Raw genomic sequence first — 19,552 nt, 5'->3', positions numbered from 1 at the left:
TGGAGGGGGTCGTTAGGGCCGACTGCCTGCCCCTCTTCCGCGGTTACGTTAGGGCCCGGGTGTCCTTGGAGAAGGAGCACGCGGTGTCCACCAACACCCTGGAGTTGTTCAGGGAAAGGTGGGCGCCGCAGGGAGTGGAGTGCATCATTTCCCCCTCCAACGCTATTTTGATTTAGTCCCTGCCCCTCCCCTTCACTGTTTGATCGCACAGCATTGCCCTTTGATGTGAAGGACATCACATGTCACAGGCCATTCGGGTGTTTTCCTATCTTCCTGGTGATGGAAACCGAATAAAGATTCGTACACCTTGTGTCTCTCACTGTGACACACACACACACACACACACCATGGGGGCTCTGGGGGAAAACTAAGCACCACCGCAGTTAGGCAGGGGGTTAAAAAATAACCAGGAGTGTCATTGATGACCGTCTCACGGTTACCATCCCCAAGACTAGCTTCCAATTCCTCCAGTCATTTACATTCTAATACTGCCTGGTGAGATTCGGACATGTGTCCCTTCCCTCTCTGGGCATCAAGCGATCGCTATTCCAGCTCCTTCCCCCCCCCCCCTTCACTCAGTCCTGCCCTTCTCTCTGGGGTATTTCCCAGGCTGTGATGCCCCCTGCAGTTGAGCAGCCAGGGGATGGGATTCTCCAACTCTTTGGGAACCATTGGCTTAAAAGCAGTCAATTCCTCCCACAGCTGACCCTCCCCCCTCCACACCTCGGATCTCCCGCGGAATATTGGGGAAAGGGACGAACGTTAGAATTGACCAACAGGGCATTGGTGAAACGTACTGAGAGTGCCCCCCACCCCTCTCCGCACCTTCTCCATCCTCCTCTCACAAGTTCTCTTTTTCTCCCACTCTTGCCCTCCATCCCTCTCTCTCCCTACCCCCATCTCCCTCCCTCTCTTCCTCCCTCCCCCTCATCCCTCCCTTCCCCCTCTCTCCCTCTCTACTCCTTCCTCTCCCTCCCTCTCTCTGACTCTCTCCCTCCCTGTTCCCCTCATTGTCTCCCTCCCTCCTTCCCTCTCTCCCCCTCTTTCTCTCCCTCCCTTCCCTCTGTCCCCCTCCCTTCCCTTTACCTCCCTCTCCCTCCTCCCTCTGTCTCCTTCCTCCTCCCTCCTTCCCTCTTTCTCCCCCCTCCCTTCATTCTCTCTCTCTCTCCCTCCCTCTGTCCCCCTCCCTTCCCTCTACCTCTCTTCCCCTCTCCCTCCCTCTCCTTCATTCTCTCCCCCTTCCCCCGTCCCCAGCCCTTCCCTCTACCTCCCTCTCTCTCCCTCTCCCTCCTTCCCACACTCTCTCCCTCCCTCTACCCCTCATTCTCTCTCTCTCCCTCCCTTCCCTCTACCTCTCTCTTCCCCCCCCCTCCCCTTCCCTCTACCTCCCTCTCCCTCCCTCCCTTCCCTCTACCCCCTCCCTCCCTCCCTTCCCTCTACCTCTCTCTCGTCCCCTCATTCTCTCTCCCCCTCCCTCCTTCCCTCTATCCCGCTGCCTTTCCTCTCCCCCTCTCTCTCTCTCTCTCTCGGATTCCCAGCTGATTTCTAAGGGCCGCCTTGAAACTGTGTGATGGAATTCTGGCTGGGACGTGGAGTCCGGGGAATCCCGGGAAAACCGCCGGCAAGTGGGAATGCTGCAGTGACCCAGAGCGGGAGCTGGGGAGGAGTGAAGAGGATAGAGAGAGTGAGGCAGAGTGAGAAGTGACAGAAAGAGAAGGAGATAGACAGAGAGAGAGAGAGAGGAGAGCAGAACTGGGGAGGGACAGAGAACGAGAGAGAAGGGAAGCAGAGATAGAGGGAGGGAGAGAGAGAGAGGGACTAAGCACAGAGACAGCAAGAGGGACAGAGTTAGGGACAGGGAGACGTAGGAAGAAACAGGGTTAGAGAGAGAGAGAGAGAGAGATAACGAAGGGGCAGAGAGAGTGAGACAGACAGAGAGAAGGGACCAGGGATAGAGACAGACAGAGAGAAGCGGTCAGAGAAGAGAGTGAAAGACAGAGAGAGAGAGAGAGCAGGGACAGAGTGGGCGAGAGAGAGAGAGAGAGCAGGGATAGAGAGTGGGGGAGAGAGAGAGAGAGCAGGGACAGAGAGAGTGGGAGAGAGAGAGCTGGGACAGAGAGACAGAGAGCAGGGAGAGAGAGAGAGACACAGAGAGAGAGAGAGCAGGGAGAGAGTGGGAAAGAGGCAGAGAGAGTGGGAGAGAGAGATAGACAGAGAGTGAGAGAGAGAGCAGGGACAGAGAGTGAGAGAGAGAGCAGGGACAGAGAGACAGAGAGAGTGGGAAAGAGGCAGAGAGAGTGGGAAAGAGGCAGAGAGAGTGGGAGAGAGCAGGGACAGAGAGACAGAGAGAGTGGGAGAGAGGCAGAGAGAGAGCAGGGGAGCAGGGAGAGAGAGTGGGAGAGCAGGCTGCAGGATTATCCCCTTGCCCCCCTGCCAGCCAGTGGAGAGAGCGGGGTGTGTGTGTGTGTGTCTGCTCCCCCTGTCTGGGTGTGGAAAGGGCTCTGATGTCGCTGTTACTGAGCGTGCTGCTGCTGCTGCTGCTGCTGCTGGTGTCCTGTGTCCCGGGAGCAGGGGGCTTCTCCACCTGCCCCAGCCTTGACCTGGATCTGTACAGGCACCGGAGGATTGAAGCTATCCGCGGGCAGATCCTCAGTAAGCTGCATCTCAGTGAAGCCCCGGAGCCAGACGATCTTCCCGATGAAGTTCCTCTGGAAATCACCCTCCTGTACAACAGCACCCGGGATATGCTGAAACAGAGAGCCCGGCACAGGGAGACCGTGTGCTGGAGGAGCAGCCAGATGGAATACTACGCAAAGGATATGTACCGCCTGGACATGGCCCCAGCCAGCTACCGAGAGAGTAAGCTCAAACCCTCTATATCCCACTCCCCTCAGAGAGACAGCTCAAACCCTCTATATCCCACTCCCCTCAGAGAGACAGCTCAAACCCTCTATATCCCACTCCCCCCAGAGAGACAGCTCAAACCCTCTATATCCCACTCCCCCCAGAGAGGCAGCTCAAACCCTCTATATCCCACTCCCCTCAGAGAGACAGCTCAAACCCTCTATATCCCACTCCCCCCAGAGAGACAGCTCAAACCCTCTATATCCCACTCCCCTCAGAGAGACATCTCAAACCCTCTATATCCCACTCCCCCCAGAGAGACAGCTCAAACCCTCTATATCCCACTCCCCCCAGAGAGACAGCTCAAACCCTCTATATCCCACTCCCCTCAGAGAGACAGCTCAAACCCTCTATATCCCACTCCCCTCAGAGAGACAGCTCAAACCCTCTATATCCCACTCCCCCCAATGCCCAGCAGCCTAACACACAGAGTATATAACGTACAACACAAATTGGGAGCTGGGGTCATTGTGCATGATGTTATACAGAGTCATAGAGATGTACAGCATAGAAACAGACCCTTCGGCCCAACCCGTCCACGTCGACCAGATATCCTAAATTAATCTGGTCCCACCTGCCAGCACCCGGCCCATATCCCTCCAAACTCTTCCTGTCCATATACCCATCCAGATGCCTCTTAAATGTTGCAATTGTACCAGCCTCCACCACATCCTCTGGCAGCTCATTCCATACACGTACCACCCTCTGCGTAAAAAAGTTGCCCCTTAGGGCTCTTTTATATCTTTCTCCTCTCACCCTAAACCTATGCCCTCTAGTTCTGGACTCCCCCACCCCAGGGAAAAGACTTTGTCTATTTATCCTATCCATGCCCCACATGATTTTGTAAACCTCTATAAGGTCACCCCTCAGCCTCTGACGCTCCAGGGAAAACAGCCCCAGCCTGTTCAGCCTCTCCCTGTAGCTCAGATCCTCCAACCCTGGCAACATCCTTGTAAATCTTTTCTGAACCCTTTCAAGTTTCACAACATCTTTCTGATAGGAAGGAGACCAGAATTGCATGCGACATTCCAACAGTGGCCTAACCAATGTCCTGTACAGCCACAACATGACCTCCCAACTCCTGTACTCAATACTCTGACCAATAAAGGAAAGCATACCAAACGCCACCTTCACTATCCTATCTACCTGCGACTCCACTTTCAAGGAGCTATGACCCTGCACTCCGAGGTCTCTTTGTTCAGCAACACTCCCTAGGACCTTACCATTAAGTGTTTAAGTCCTGCTAAGATTCACTTTCCCAAAATGCAGCACCTCACATTTATCTGAATTAAACTCCATCTGCCACTTCTCAGCCCATTGGCCCATCTGGCCCAGATCCTGTTGTAATCTGAGGTAACCCTCTTCGCTGTCCACTACACCTCCAATTTTGGTGTCCTCTGCAAACTTACTAACCGTACCTCGTATGTTCACAAATCATATATACTGTAACGTGATATTTTATATATCCAGCATATGTATAATTGTTATGAACAGATTTGATTTGTTGCGATTTATTACTGTCACGCGCCTGAGTACAGTGAAAAGTTTTGTTTTGCATACAGTACAGAAAGATTATACCATACGAATATCATGGGGTGTTATGGCTGCAGAGATCAATATTAGATTTGAGAGGTCCACTCAAGACTAATATGTAGCTGAGATTAATTTTAATCAGTAACAGGGAGGAGGCCATTCAGCCCCTTGAGCCTGCTACCCCCAAGCAACACGATCATGGCTGATCATCCCAACTCCTGCGTCCTCCCTCCCCCTACCCTTTCATCCCTTTGGCCCGAAGAACTGTACCAGAATCCTTCTCCAAAGCAGTCAAGAAAGTGAGTGAGAGGTGGTCTCATCCAGGGGTCTTAAGGGTTAACGCTGAGCAGATGTTTCCCCCTTGTGGGAGGGTCCACCGCCAGAGGGCACAGCCTCTCCGACCTTTTCCCCTGATCTCAGCGCTACCCCGTCCCTTTCGACTGGGACTCCCCTGGTTCTTGACCTTGCCCCCCACTCACCACTGCCGGGAACGCCGATCCCCGTGGTGACCCGGCCCGACCCCCTGTCCGAATCCGGGAATTTTTAGCAGGGGCACGGAACGAGACGGGCGGCGAGGAAACGCTGCCCCTGCCGGCCAGCTCCCACGCTGCGGAACTGCGGTCGGAGAAGATTCCGGACAAGAACGTGTCCGGGGAAAGGGACAGATCGGGGGAGTCCGTTCTCTTTGGGGGGGACAGAAGACCCACCTGACAGAGGGTTTTCGAAAGCACGAGGGGGCCAGGGGAAAGCAAAATAGCGACACAAACGATAACGGGCACACATTGAGAGTGGAGTATGCGATTAGATTGGGAACGTGCTGCCTGGAGATCTGCTGGCGCTTTATCTGCGTGGACAGGTTGGACCAAAGGGTTAGTTTCCATGACTACTCTACCACGTCCAAGAGGGAACTGGGTGGAAATAGCTTTCCAAGACTTGAAGGGCTTGGAGATGGGGGTGGGGAAGGCAGACACTTGGCGCAGGGTGACCCCATGCTCATTGGCAGTGATGGGCCGAACAGCCTGCGGTGTATCGAGGGAATCTCATGACGTGGGCTGGGGAAGCTGGGAGTGTCTCTCCCCACCCCCACCCCTCTGCCATGAGGGAGGAGAGATAAAGCTGAGAGCCTGGGTCTGAGCTGACAGAGGGTAACATCTAATAGAGGGAAAGCTGTAACAGAGGGTCTGTGGGGGAGGGCAGGTGGGGGGCACACAACGCTAGCATCCCAGGGCAGAAATTTATCAGGAAGGGCGGTGGAGGTTTGGTCCTTATTTCTAGGTGGGGTTGGCGTAGAAGACTGGGGTAGTCTTACTGCAGAGCTGAAAATGTGTTGCTGGAAAAGCGCAGCGGGTCAGGCAGCATCCAAGGAGCAGGAGAGTCGACGTTTCGGGCATGAGTCTGAAACATTTCGAGGATTCCTGAAGAAGGGCTCATGCCCGAAACGTCGAATCTCCTGCTCCTCGGATGCTGCCTGACCTGCTGCGCTTTTCCAGCAACACGTTTTTCAGCTCTGATCTCCAGCATCTGCAGTCCTCACTTTCTCCTCGTAGTCTTACTGCAATTGTACAAGGCGCTGGGGAGACTACAAGAGGAGTACTTTTGGCCCCTAATTTAAGACAGAAATTCTTTTACGGGCCGCAGTTCAGACAAGCTGCACTCGGATAACTCCTGGTGCGGAGGGGTTGTCTGGTGAGCAACAGCTTGGGACTCAAACCCCACTGGAGTTGAGGAGAGTGAGAGGTGGTCTCACTGAAACGTCCAGTAGTCTTAAGGGTTAACGCTGAGCAGATGTTTCCCCTCATGGGAGGGTCCACGACCAGAGGGCACAGTCTCAGAATAAATTGGAGACTGAGATGAGGAGGGATTCCTTCCCTCGGAGCAGGGAGTGTGTTTGGGATGCAGAGAGTCAATGTGCCACATTTAAGGCGGGTTTCAATAGATTGTCAATCAGTCAGGGTTATGGAGAGGGGACATGGAAGTGGAGGTGGGGCTTGTCGGGTTAACAACGGAAGGGCTGAGCTGTTTCGAAGGGGCCAAATGGCCTCCTCCTGTTCTGACCTCATGTGGTCGTAAACCGTGCACGTGGGGAGAGGGATGAGGCGGTGAGTGGGTTGGGATCGGACTCCCTTCAGTGAACCACCCCCTCCCCCTCCCACACACTCTCGACAATACATCCCAGTGGTCAGTGAGGGGAGTGGTCGGTGGGGGGAGTTGTCAGTGGGGGGAGTGGTCAGTGAGGGGAGTGGTCAGTGGGGGCAGTGGTCAGTGGGGGGAGCGGTCAGTGAGGGGTGGTCAGTGGGGGGAGCGGTCAGTGGGGGGAGTAGTCAGTGGGAGGGAGTGGACAGTGGGGGGAGTAGTCAGTGGGAGGGTGTGGTCAGTGGGGGAGTGGTCAGTGGGGGTGTGGTCAGTGGGGGTGTGGTCAGTGGGAGGGAGTGGTCAGTGGGGGTTGTGATCAGTGGGGGGTGTGGTCAGTGGGGGTGTGGTCAGTGAGAGGGAGTGGTCAGTGGGGGTGTGGTCAGTGGGGGTGAGGTCAGTGGGGGTGTGGTCAGTGAGAGGGCGTGGTCAGTGGGGGGAGTGGTCAGTGGGGGTGTGGTCAGTGGGAGGGTGTGGTCAGTGGGGGAGGGGTCAGTGGGGGCAGTGGTCAGTGGGGGGAGCGGTCAGTGAGGGGTGGTCAGCGGAGGAGTGGTCAGTGGGGGGAGCGGTCAGTGGGGGGAGTAGTCAGTGGGAGGGAGTGGACAGTGGGGGGAGTAGTCAGTGGGAGGGTGTGGTCAGTGGGGGAGTGGTCAGTGGGGGTGTGGTCAGTGGGGGTGTGGTCAGTGGGAGGGAGTGGTCAGTGGGGGTTGTGATCAGTGGGGGGTGTGGTCAGTGGGGGTGTGGTCAGTGAGAGGGAGTGGTCAGTGGGGGTGTGGTCAGTAGGGGTGAGGTCAGTGGGGGTGTGGTCAGTGAGAGGGCGTGGTCAGTGGGGGGAGTGGTCAGTGGGGGTGTGGTCAGTGGGAGGGTGTGGTCAGTGGGGGAGGGGTCAGTGGGGGAGGGATCAGTGGGGGAGTGGTCAGTGGGGGGCACGGTCAGTGGGGGTGTGGTCAGTGGAGGGAGTGGTCAGTGGGAGGGAGTGGTCAGTGGGAGGTGTGGTCAGTGGGGGTGTGGTCAGTGGGGAGAGTGGTCAGGCCAGTGGCTCTCTGGCCTGATTGGCTGTGGGCAGGATGGGGGAGGGGGATGGTGGTAAAGAGCAGATGGGAAGCCTGTCTATTTAATGGGGGGGGGCTTTCCTAGCTGCAAGGCATTGTGGGTACCACGATCCTCCATTGCCCTGCTGCAGCTACCTGGGGTTCTCTGTATAATCCTGAACTAAATGTTCTCACACGTCCTTCGTGTTCAGTGACTCTGGGAGTGTCAGTCATCCCCTACGCTCGGGGGGGCACTGCAGCCACTTATACTGCCTCCTACTGAGCCAGGAGAGAACATCAGGTTCATAGCTCCTTGAAAGTGGAGTCTCAGGTAGCCAAGATGGTCAAGAAGGTTCTTGGTACACTTGCCTTTGTTGGTCAGTGCATTGAGTAAAGAAGTTGGGAGGTCATGTTGTCGTTGTACAGGTCATTGGTTAGGCCCCTGTTAGAATATTATGTGCAATTCTGGTCTCCTTCCTATCGGAAAGATGTTGTGAAACTTGAAAGGGTTCAGAAAAGATTTACAAGGATGTAGCCAGGGTTGGAGGGTTTGAGCTACAGGGAGAGGCTGAACAGGCTGGGTCTGTTTTCCCTGGAGTGTCAGAGGCTGAGGGGTGACCTTATAGAAGTTTATAAAATCATGAGAGGCATGGATAGGGTAAATAGACAAGGTCTTTTTCCTGGGGTGGGGGATTCCAGAACTAGAGGGGCATACGTTTAAGGTGAGAGAGGGAAGCTTTAAAAGGGACCTGAGGGTGTTGAAGAAATTTTCCTAACTTGGCCACTCAAGGTCTGAGTCCAGAGAATTTATTCAACAAAGTGGCAACTTTTTCACACAGAGGGTGGTGCATGTATGGAATGAGCTGCCAGAGGAAGTGGTGGAGGCTGGTACAATGACAATGTTTAAGTAGCATCTGGATGGGTATATGAATAGGAAGGGGTTTAGAGGGGTATGGGCCAAGTGCTGGCAAATGGGTCCAGATTAATTTGGGATATCTGGTCAGCATGGATAGGTTGGAGTGAAAGGTCTGTTTTCTGTGCTGTACATCTCTATGATTCTACCTAAGACTTTGCCCTCAGGATTGTTTAGTCATGTGACAATCACATTACATTTAGTATCACCCAATATTTCAATTAACCTGTTAAGTTACAGCTATCAGAGTCTTTTTAATACATTGAGTGCAATATGTATCCCTGTTGTAGAATTGATATACCCTCGATAAGTTGGAATGCTTTTGCAAGTTTGCTTTTTTTAAAAACTTATTTATTACTAGATACAGCTCATTATCAACATATCACCAAAGGCAAGCTGAATCCAATTCCCTGACACACCGCACTGTAATCCCAGACTCGTAGCGGATGAGGCTCAGTTCAAGGGGTGAGCTAGCCTGACCCTGGAATGAAACACATTATACAACAGCTTGGAAGGACAGTGATGCTTTTCTTAGCAGTTTGTATTTCAGGCACTTTGCCGAGTTTGTGTTTATTTTCTCTCTCCCCATTTTTAAAAACGTCTCTCTGGTTCGCCTCTCTCTATCTCTCTTCCTCAGTTTCTTGTTTATTTATTCTCTCATATGGAGTCAGCTATTATGAGGGGCGTAGCTTTAAATTAAGGGGTGGTAGGTATAGGAGAGATGTTAGGGGTAGATTCTTTACTCAGCGAATCGTGAGTTCATAGAATGCCCTGCCAGTAGCAGTGGTGGACTCTCCCTCTTTATGGGCATTTAAACGGGCATTGGATAGGCATATGGAGGAAAGTGGGCTAGTGTAGGTTAGGTGGGCTTGGATCCGGGCAACATTGAGGGCTGAAGGGCCTGTACTGCGCTGAAAATTTCTATTTTCTATTTTCACCAGGTTGTGCTTCTCAATTTGTGTTGCGTTTCTCTCTCTCTCTCTCTGTCCCAGTTTGTTTATTTTCCCTCTCTCTGCAGTTTATGTTTCTCTCTCTCTCTCTCTCTGTCCCAGTTTGTTTACTTTCCCTCTCTCTGCAGTTTATGTTTCTCTCTCTCTCTCTCTCTCTCTGTCCCAGTTTGTTTATTTTCCCTCTCTCTGCAGTTTATGTTTCTCTCTCTCTCTCTCTCTCTCTGTCCCAGTTTGTTTATTTTCCCTCTCACTGCAGTTTATGTTTCTCTCTCTCTCTCTCTCTGTCCCAGTTTGTTTATTTTCCCTCTCTCTGCAGTTTATGTTTCTCTCTCTCTCTCTCTCTCTGTCCCAGTTTGTTTATTTTCCCTCTCTCTGCAGTTTATGTTTCTCTCTCTCTCTCTCTGTCCCAGTTTGTTTATTTTCCCTCTCTCTGCAGTTTATGTTTCTCTCTCTCTCTCTCTGCCTCAGTTTGTTTATTTTCCCTCTCTCTCTCTCTCTCTCTGTCCCAGTTTGTTTATTTTCCCTCTCTCTGCAGTTTATGTTTCTCTCTCTCTCTCTGTCCCAGTTTGTTTATTTTCCCTCTCTCTGCAGTTTATGTTTCTCTCTCTCTCTGTCCCAGTTTGTTTATTTTCCCTCTCTCTGCAGTTTATGTTTCTCTCTCTCTCTCTCTGTCCCAGTTTGTTTATTTTCCCTCTCTCTGCAGTTTATGTTTCTCTCTCTCTCTCTCTCTCTGTCCCAGTTTGTTTATTTTCCCTCTCTCTGCAGTTTATGTTTCTCTCTCTCTCTCTCTCTCTCTCTGTCCCAGTTTGTTTATTTTCCCTCTCTCTGCAGTTTATGTTTCTCTCTCTCTCTCTCTCTCTCTGTCCCAGTTTGTTTATTTTCCCTCCCTCATCAGTTTGTTTCTCTCTCTCTCTCTCTCTGTCCCAGTTTGTTTATTTTCCCTCCCTCAGCAGTTTGTTTCTCTCTCTCTCTCTCTCTCTCTGTCCCAGTTTGTTTATTTTCCCTCTCTCTGCAGTTTATATTTCTCTCTCTCTCTCTCTGTCCCAGTTTGTTTATTTTCCCTCTCTCTGCAGTTTATGTTTCTCTCTCTCTCTCTCTCTGTCCCAGTTTGTTTATTTTCCCTCTCTCTGCAGTTTATGTTTCTCTCTCTCTCTCTCTCTCTCTCTGTGTCCCAGTTTGTTTATTTTCCCTCTCTCTGCAGTTTATGTTTCTCTCTCTCTCTCTGTCCCAGTTTGTTTATTTTCCCTCTCTCTGCAGTTTACGTTTCTCTCTCTCTGTCCCAGTTTGTTTATTTTCCCTCTCTCTGCAGTTTATGTTTCTCTCTCTCTCTCTGTCCCAGTTTGTTTATTTTCCCTCTCTCTGCAGTTTACGTTTCTCTCTCTCTGTCCCAGTTTGTTTATTTTCCCTCTCTCTGCAGTTTATGTTTCTCTCTCTCTCTCTCTCTGTCCCAGTTTGTTTATTTTCCCTCTCTCTGCAGTTTATGTTTCTCTCTCTCTCTCTCTCTGTCCCAGTTTGTTTATTTTCCCTCTCTCTGCAGTTTATGTTTCTCTCTCTCTCTCTCTCTGTCCCAGTTTGTTTATTTTCCCTCTCTCTGCAGTTTATGTTTCTCTCTCTCTCTCTCTCTGCCTCAGTTTGTTTATTTTCCCTCTCTCTGCAGTTTATGTTTCTCTCTCTCTCTCTCTCTGTCCCAGTTTGTTTATTTTCCCTCTCTCTGCAGTTTATGTTTCTCTCTCTCTCTCTCTCTCTCTCTGTGTCCCAGTTTGTTTATTTTCCCTCTCTCTGCAGTTTATGTTTCTCTCTCTCTCTCTGTCCCAGTTTGTTTATTTTCCCTCTCTCTGCAGTTTACGTTTCTCTCTCTCTGTCCCAGTTTGTTTATTTTCCCTCTCTCTGCAGTTTATGTTTCTCTCTCTCTCTCTGTCCCAGTTTGTTTATTTTCCCTCTCTCTGCAGTTTACGTTTCTCTCTCTCTGTCCCAGTTTGTTTATTTTCCCTCTCTCTGCAGTTTATGTTTCTCTCTCTCTCTCTCTCTGTCCCAGTTTGTTTATTTTCCCTCTCTCTGCAGTTTATGTTTCTCTCTCTCTCTCTCTCTGTCCCAGTTTGTTTATTTTCCCTCTCTCTGCAGTTTATGTTTCTCTCTCTCTCTCTCTCTGTCCCAGTTTGTTTATTTTCCCTCTCTCTGCAGTTTATGTTTCTCTCTCTCTCTCTCTCTGTCCCAGTTTGTTTATTTTCCCTCTCTCTGCAGTTTATGTTTCTCTCTCTCTCTCTGTCCCAGTTTGTTTATTTTCCCTCTCTCTGCAGTTTATGTTTCTCTCTCTCTCTCTCTCTGTCCCAGTTTGTTTATTTTCCCTCTCTCTGCAGTTTATGTTTCTCTCTCTCTCTCTCTGTCCCAGTTTGTTTATTTTCCCTCTCTCTGCAGTTTATGTTTCTCTCTCTCTCTCTCTCTCTCTGTCCCAGTTTGTTTATTTTCCCTCTCTCTGCAGTTTATGTTTCTCTCTCTCTCTGCCTCAGTTTGTTTATTTTCCCTCTCTCTGCAGTTTATGTTTCTCTCTCTCTCTCTCTCTCTCTGTCCCAGTTTGTTTATTTTCCCTCTCTCTGCAGTTTATGTTTCTCTCTCTCTCTCTCTCTGTCCCAGTTTGTTTATTTTCCCTCTCTCTGCAGTTTCTCTCTCTCTCTCTCTCTCTGTCCCAGTTTGTTTATTTTCCCTCTCTCTGCAGTTTATGTTTCTCTCTCTCTCTCTCTCTCTGTCCCAGTTTGTTTATTTTCCCTCTCTCTGCAGTTTATGTTTCTCTCTCTCTCTCTGTCCCAGTTTGTTTATTTTCCCTCTCTCTGCAGTTTATGTTTCTCTCTCTCTCTCTCTGTCCCAGTTTGTTTATTTTCCCTCTCTCTGCAGTTTATGTTTCTCTCTCTCTCTGTCCCAGTTTGTTTATTTTCCCTCTCTCTGCAGTTTATGTTTCTCTCTCTCTCTCTCTCTCTCTGTCCCAGTTTGTTTATTTTCCCTCTCTCTGCAGTTTATGTTTCTCTCTCTCTCTCTCTCTCTGTCCCAGTTTGTTTATTTTCCCTCTCTCTGCAGTTTATGTTTCTCTCTCTCTCTCTCTCTCTCTCTGTCCCAGTTTGTTTATTTTCCCTCTCTCTGCAGTTTATGTTTCTCTCTCTCTCTCTCTCTCTGTCCCAGTTTGTTTATTTTCCCTCTCTCTGTAGTTTATGTTTCTCTCTCTCTCTCTCTCTGTCCCAGTTTGTTTATTTTCCCTCTCTCTGCAGTTTATGTTTCTCTCTCTCTCTGCCTCAGTTTGTTTATTTTCCCTCTCTCTGCAGTTTATGTTTCTCTCTCTCTCTCTCTCTGTCCCAGTTTGTTTATTTTCCCTCTCTCTGCAGTTTATGTTTCTCTCTCTCTCTCTCTCTCTGTCCCAGTTTGTTTATTTTCCCTCTCTCTGCAGTTTATGTTTCTCTCTCTCTCTCTCTGTCCCAGTTTGTTTATTTTCCCTCTCTCTGCAGTTTATGTTTCTCTCTCTCTCTCTCTCTGTCCCAGTTTGTTTATTTTCCCTCTCTCTGCAGTTTATGTTTCTCTCTCTCTCTCTCTCTGTCCCAGTTTGTTTATTTTCCCTCTCTCTGCAGTTTATGTTTCTCTCTCTCTCTCTCTCTCTGTCCCAGTTTGTTTATTTTCCCTCTCTCTGCAGTTTATGTTTCTCTCTCTCTCTCTCTGTCCCAGTTTGTTTATTTTCCCTCTCTCTGCAGTTTATGTTTCTCTCTCTCTCTCTCTCTGTCCCAGTTTGTTTATTTTCCCTCTCTCTGCAGTTTATGTTTCTCTCTCTCTCTCTCTCTCTGTCCCAGTTTGTTTATTTTCCCTCTCTCTGCAGTTTATGTTTCTCTCTCTCTCTCTCTCTGTCCCAGTTTGTTTATTTTCCCTCTCTCTGCAGTTTATGTTTCTCTCTCTCTCTGTCCCAGTTTGTTTATTTTCCCTCTCTCTGCAGTTTATGTTTCTCTCTCTCTCTCTCTCTGTCCCAGTTTGTTTATTTTCCCTCTCTCTGCAGTTTATGTTTCTCTCTCTCTCTCTCTCTCTCTGTCGCAGTTTGTTTATTTTCCCTCTCTCTGCAGTTTATGTTTCTCTCTCTCTCTCTCTCTCTCTCTGTCCCAGTTTGTTTATTTTCCCTCTCTCTGCAGTTTATGTTTCTCTCTCTCTCTCTCTCTGTCCCAGTTTGTTTATTTTCCCTCTCTCTGCAGTTTATGTTTCTCTCTCTCTCTCTCTCTGTCCCAGTTTGTTTATTTTCCCTCTCTCTGCAGTTTATGTTTCTCTCTCTCTCTCTGCCTCAGTTTGTTTATTTTCCCTCTCTCTGCAGTTTATGTTTCTCTCTCTCTCTCTCTGCCTCAGTTTGTTTATTTTCCCTCTCTCTGCAGTTTATGTTTCTCTCTCTCTCTCTCTGTCCCAGTTTGTTTATTTTCCCTCTCTCTGCAGTTTATGTTTCTCTCTCTCTCTCTCTCTGTCCCAGTTTGTTTATTTTCCCTCTCTCTGCAGTTTATGTTTCTCTCTCTCTCTCTCTCTCTCTGTCCCAGTTTGTTTATTTTCCCTCTCTCTGCAGTTTATGTTTCTCTCTCTCTCTCTCTCTCTGTCCCAGTTTGTTTATTTTCCCTCTCTCTGCAGTTTATGTTTCTCTCTCTCTCTCTCTCTGTCCCAGTTTGTTTATTTTCCCTCTCTCTGCAGTTTATGTTTCTCTCTCTCTCTCTCTCTGTCCCAGTTTGTTTATTTTCCCTCTCTCTGCAGTTTATGTTTCTCTCTCTCTCTCTCTCTCTGTCCCAGTTTGTTTATTTTCCCTCTCTCTGCAGTTTATGTTTCTCTCTCTCTCTCTCTCTGTCCCAGTTTGTTTATTTTCCCTCTCTCTGCAGTTTATGTTTCTCTCTCTCTCTCTGTCCCAGTTTGTTTATTTTCCCTCTCTCTGCAGTTTATGTTTCTCTCTCTCTCTCTCTCTCTCTCTGTCCCAGTTTGTTTATTTTCCCTCTCTCTGCAGTTTATGTTTCTCTCTCTCTCAAACAAACTTTGTGGGCGGCACGGTGGCACAGTGGTTAGCACTGCTGCCTCACAGCGCCTGTAGACCCGGGTTCAATTCCCGACTCAGGCGACTGACTGTGTGGAGTTTGCACGTTCTCCCCGTGTCTGCGTGGGTTTCCTCCGGGTGCTCCGGTTTCCTCCCACAGTCAAAAAGATGTGCGGGTCAGGTGAATTGGCCAAGCTAAATTGCCCATAGTGTTAGGTAAGGGGTAAATGTAGGGGTATGGGTGGGTTGCGCTTCGGCGGGTCGGTGTGGACCTGTTGGGCCGAAGGGCCTGTTTCCACACTGTAAGTCTTATCTAATCTAATCTCTCTCTGTCCCAGTTTGTTTATTTTCCCTCTCTTTGCAGTTTATGTTTCTCTCTCTCTCTCTGTCCCAGTTTGTTTATTTTCCCTCTCTCTGCAGTTTATGTTTCTCGCTCTCTCTCTCTCTCTGTCCCAGTTTGTTTATTTTCCCTCTCTCTGCAGTTTATGTTTCTCTCTCTCTCTCTCTCTCTCTGTCCCAGTTTGTTTATTTTCCCTCTCTCTGCAGTTTATGTTTCTCTCTCTCTCTCTCTCTCTGTCCCAGTTTGTTTATTTTCCCTCTCTCTGCAGTTTATGTTTCTCTCTCTCTCTCTCTGTCCCAGTTTGTTTATTTTCCCTCTCTCTGCAGTTTATGTTTCTCTCTCTCTCTCTCTCTGTCCCAGTTTGTTTATTTTCCCTCTCTCTGCAGTTTATGTTTCTCTCTCTCTCTCTGTCCCAGTTTGTTTATTTTCCCTCTCTCTGCAGTTTATGTTTCTCTCTCTCTCTCTCTCTGTCCCAGTTTGTTTATTTTCCCTCTCTCTGCAGTTTATGTCTCTCTCTCTCTCTCTCTCTGTCCCAGTTTGTTTATTTTCCCTCTGCAGTTTATGTTTCTCTCTCTCTCTCTCTCTCTGTCCCAGTTTGTTTATTTTCCCTCTCTCTGCAGTTTATGTTTCTCTCTCTCTCTCTCTCTGTCCCAGTTTGTTTATTTTCCCTCTCTCTGCAGTTTATGTTTCTCTCTCTCTCTCTCTCTGTCCCAGTTTGTTTATTTTCCCTCTCTCTGCAGTTTATGTTTCTCTCTCTCTCTCTCTCTGTCCCAGTTTGTTTATTTTCCCTCTCTCTGCAGTTTATGTTTCTCTCTCTCTCTCTCTGTCCCAGTTTGTTTATTTTCCCTCTCTCTGCAGTTTATGTTTCTCTCTCTCTCTCTCTGTCCCAGTTTGTTTATTTTCCCTCTCTCTGCAGTTTATGTTTCTCTCTCTCTCTCTCTCTGTCCCAGTTTGTTTATTTTCCCTCTCTCTGCAGTTTATGTTTCTCTCTCTCTCTCTGTCCCAGTTTGTTTATTTTCCCTCTCTCTGCAGTTTATGTTTCTCTCTCTCTCTCTCTCTGTCCCAGTTTGTTTATTTTCCTTCTCTCTGCAGTTTATGTTTCTCTCTCTCTCTCTCTCTCTGTCCCAGTTTGTTTATTTTCCCTCTCTCTGCAGTTTATGTTTTTCTCTCTCTCTCACTGTCCCAGTTTGTTTATTTTCCCTCTCTCTGCAGTTTATGTTACTCTCTCTCTCTCTCTGTCCCAGTTTGTTTATTTTCCCTCTCTCTGCAGTTTATGTTTCTCTCTCTCTCTCTCTCTCTGTCCCAGTTTGTTTATTTTCCCTCTCTCTGCAGTTTATATTTCTCTCTCTCTCTCTCTCTCTGTCCCAGTTTGTTTATTTTCCCTCTCTCTGCAGTTTATGTTTCTCTCTCTCTCTCTCTGTCCCAGTTTGTTTATTTTCCCTCTCTCTGCAGTTTATGTTTCTCTCTCTCTCTCTCTCTCTCTGTCCCAGTTTGTTTATTTTCCCTCTCTCTGCAGTTTATGTTTCTCTCTCTCTCTCTGTCCCAGTTTGTTTATTTTCCCTCTCTCTACAGTTTATGTTTCTCTCTCTCTCTCGCTCTGCCCCAGTTTGTATTTCTCACTTCCTCCTCGATCCCCCCCCTCTATAGGGGGGTGACATGGTAGCTCAGTAGTTAGCACTGCTGCCTCCCAGTGCCAGGGACCCGGGTTCGATTCCAGTTTCAGGTGATTGTCTGTGTGGAGTTTCCACATTCTCCCTGTTTCTGTGTAAGTTTCCTCCGGGTGCTCCAGTTTCCTCCCTCAGTCCAAAAAATGTGCAGGTCAGGGTGGATTGGCCGTGCTAAGTTGCCCGTGGTGCAGATTATTAGTCAGGGTAGGTGGTAAATCTGGGTGGGTTACTCTTCGCAGGGTCCGTGTGAACTTGTTGGGCCAAAGGGCATGTTTCCACACTGTAAGGATTCTAATTCTAAACCCCTATAAGGTCACCCCTCAGCCTCTGACGCTCCAGGGAAAGTAGCCCTTGCCTCTCCCTCTCTGCTCCAACCCAGGCAACCTCCTTATAAATTATTTTGAACCCTTTCAAGATTCGCAACATCTTTTCTCTAGCAGGGAGACCAGAGCTGAACGCAGTGTTTATAGGATCCCTTATAGGATCCCTTATAGCCATTCAGTCCATCAAGCCCACACCACCCCTCTGTGGAGCATCCCACCCAGAACCTTATCTCTCTCAAATCTGTGTGTATCTCTCTCTCTCCCCAAAACTGATGTTTTTCTCTGCCATTAGGGCTTTTTGCTGAGGGATGAAGGAAAAATGGTAACAGAACATGGATTTCCAAGATGCATATTAAAGTGATTCATCAAAATTTACTGCCCAAGGGCTGATGGTGTACGCAGTGACATGTTAGCGTGGATAGTTAGTAACAGGGAGCAGTGTCATAGGGTCATGGAGCCTTAAAGAGGCCCTTCGGTCCAGCATGTCTGTGCTGCCCAGTTTTCACAATTAATCTAGTCCCACCTGCCTGCGTTTGGTCCACATCCCTCCATTCCTGATTCCTGAAGAAGGGCTCATGCCCGAAACGTCGATTCTCCTGCTCCTTGGATGCTGCCTGACCTGCTGCGCTTTTCCAGCAACACGTTTTTCAGCTCTGATCTCCAGCGTCTGCAGTCCTCACTTTCTCCCACATCCCTCCAGACCTCCCCCCATCCAAGCACCTGTCCAGATGTTTCTTAAATGACAACATTTTACTCACTTCCACTACCAGCTCTGGCTGCCCTGTTCCAGATACACCCCACCCTCTGGACTCCGTTCCATCTCTCCCATCTCTAGTTTTAGACTCCCCTACCCTGGGGAACAGCGGGTCGGCTGTCTGCCTTATCCATGCCTCTCATGATTTTATAAGTCCTCTATAAGGTCACCCCTTATGTTCCAGGGAAAGAAATCCCAGCCTATCCGGTCTCTCCGTATAACTCAACCCTTCCAGCCCAGGTGGCATCCCTGTGAATCCTTTCTGCTTTAATAACACCCTGTCTTTCGTAGAGTGATCACAACTGCATGCAGTCCTCCAAATGTGACCTCACCAATGTCTTCTACAAGGCGTCCCAACGTCTATATTCAATGCTCTGACCAATCATAGCAAACTTTCTTCATCATCCTATCTTCCTGTGAGTCCAGTTTCGAGAAGCAATGAACCTTCATTCACTTATAAACCACTCCCCAGGGTCTCCCCACCGACTGGGTAATTCCTGCCCTCATCTGCCTTCCCAGAATGTGACACCTTGCATTCATCTACATCAGACACCATCCGCCAATTCCTCAGACCACGGGCCCAGTTGATCAAGATCTCGCTGTAGTCCTTCCTCGCTCTCCCACCGAACCCACCCACCTTACCCAGTTTTGAGAAGATTTGTAGCTCAGGTTGAGGTTTTGGATGTCGTTTTGCTCACTGGGCTGGAAGGTCCGTTTCCAGACATTTCGTCACCCGGAGGCTCACCAAAGATGTTCCCTCGTACGGTGACGAAATGAACCTTCCAGCTCATCGAGCAAGCCAACGTCCGTTACTAACCTTACCTTCTGTCTTCACATCCGCGTCACTTGTATATAAATGGACCCAGTAACGGCGGAGCTGAAAAATGTGTTGCTGGAAAAGCGCAGCAGGTCAGGCAGCATCCAAGGAGCAGGAGAATCGACGTTTCGGGCATGAGCCCTTCTTCAGGAATCCCCGAAACGTTTCAGACTCATGCCCGAAACGTCGACTCTCCTGCTCCTCGGCTGCTGCCTGACCTGCTGCGCTTTTCCAGCAACACATTTTTCAGCTCCGATCTCCAGCATCTGCAGTCCTCACCCTCTCCCAGTGACAGTGGACCCAGCGCTGATCCCTGTGGCCCACTGCTGGTCACAGGTCCCCAGTTTGAAAGTGACCCTCGATCACCAGCCTCTACCTTCTAGCCAACTTTGCATCCAATTGGCCAACTCTCCCTGGATCCCATGAGATTGAACCTGACTCCGCCAACCACCATGCAATACCTTGTTAAAGGCTTTACTGAAGTCATTATTGACCTCGTCTCCCGCACTGCCCTCATCGATTTTCTCGGTTCGCCCCCCCCCCTCCAAAAACAATTTGCGAGACATGATTTCCCACGCACGCTGACTATCCTAAATGAGTCCTTGCCTCTCCAAATGCCTGTAGACCCTGCCTCTCAGAATCCCCTCGAACTGCCTCCTCATGTTAGGCTCGCCAGTCTGTAGTTCCTAGGCATTTCCCTACCTTGCAACATTAGCCACCCTCCAATCTTTGGGCACTTCACCCGTGCGTGGCTATTGACGAAGACAGGGCCCCACAATTTCCTTCCTAGCCTCCCACAAAATCCTGGGAGACACTTCGCCTGGAGATTTATCAGCATTAATGCATTCTAAGACTTCCAGCACCTTCTCTTCTGTAACGTGGACTCTGTTCAAGAGATCAGGTGCTGGGTGAACATGGTGGCACAGTGGTTAGCACTGCTGCCTCACAGCGCCTGAGACCTGGGTTCAATTCCCGACTCAGGCGACTGACTGTGTGGAGTTTGCACGTTCTCCCCGTGTCTGCGTGGGTTTGCTCCGGGTGCTCCGGTTTCCTCCCACAGTCCCAACGATGTGCGGGTCAGGGTGAATTGGCCATGCTAAATTGCCTGTAGTGTTAGGTAAGGGGTAAATGTAGGGGTATGGGTGGGTTGCGCTTCGGCGGGTC

The 19,552-nt window shown here is 49.4% G+C and overlaps 1 protein-coding gene across 1 annotated transcript in view; it reads left to right on the top strand.

Moving 5' to 3' along the window:
* Positions 1-1,452: 1,452 nt before the first annotated feature.
* The window catches only part of LOC132814768 (transforming growth factor beta-2 proprotein-like), a gene marked incomplete at its 3' end in the record, with an annotated part of 30,339 nt that continues 12,239 nt past the window's right edge, over positions 1,453-19,552 (top strand). The window contains exon 1 of the mRNA XM_060823569.1: positions 1,453-2,859. Coding sequence (XP_060679552.1) covers positions 2,505-2,859 — 355 coding nt within the window. The remainder of the gene's footprint in view (positions 2,860-19,552) is intronic.

This window comes from Hemiscyllium ocellatum, unplaced genomic scaffold (genome assembly GCF_020745735.1).
Source record: "Hemiscyllium ocellatum isolate sHemOce1 unplaced genomic scaffold, sHemOce1.pat.X.cur. scaffold_902_pat_ctg1, whole genome shotgun sequence".
Classification (NCBI taxonomy): Eukaryota; Metazoa; Chordata; class Chondrichthyes; order Orectolobiformes; family Hemiscylliidae; genus Hemiscyllium; species Hemiscyllium ocellatum.
The sequence above is the reverse complement of the archived record's forward strand: the minus strand, read 5'-3'. Positions and strand labels throughout refer to the sequence as shown.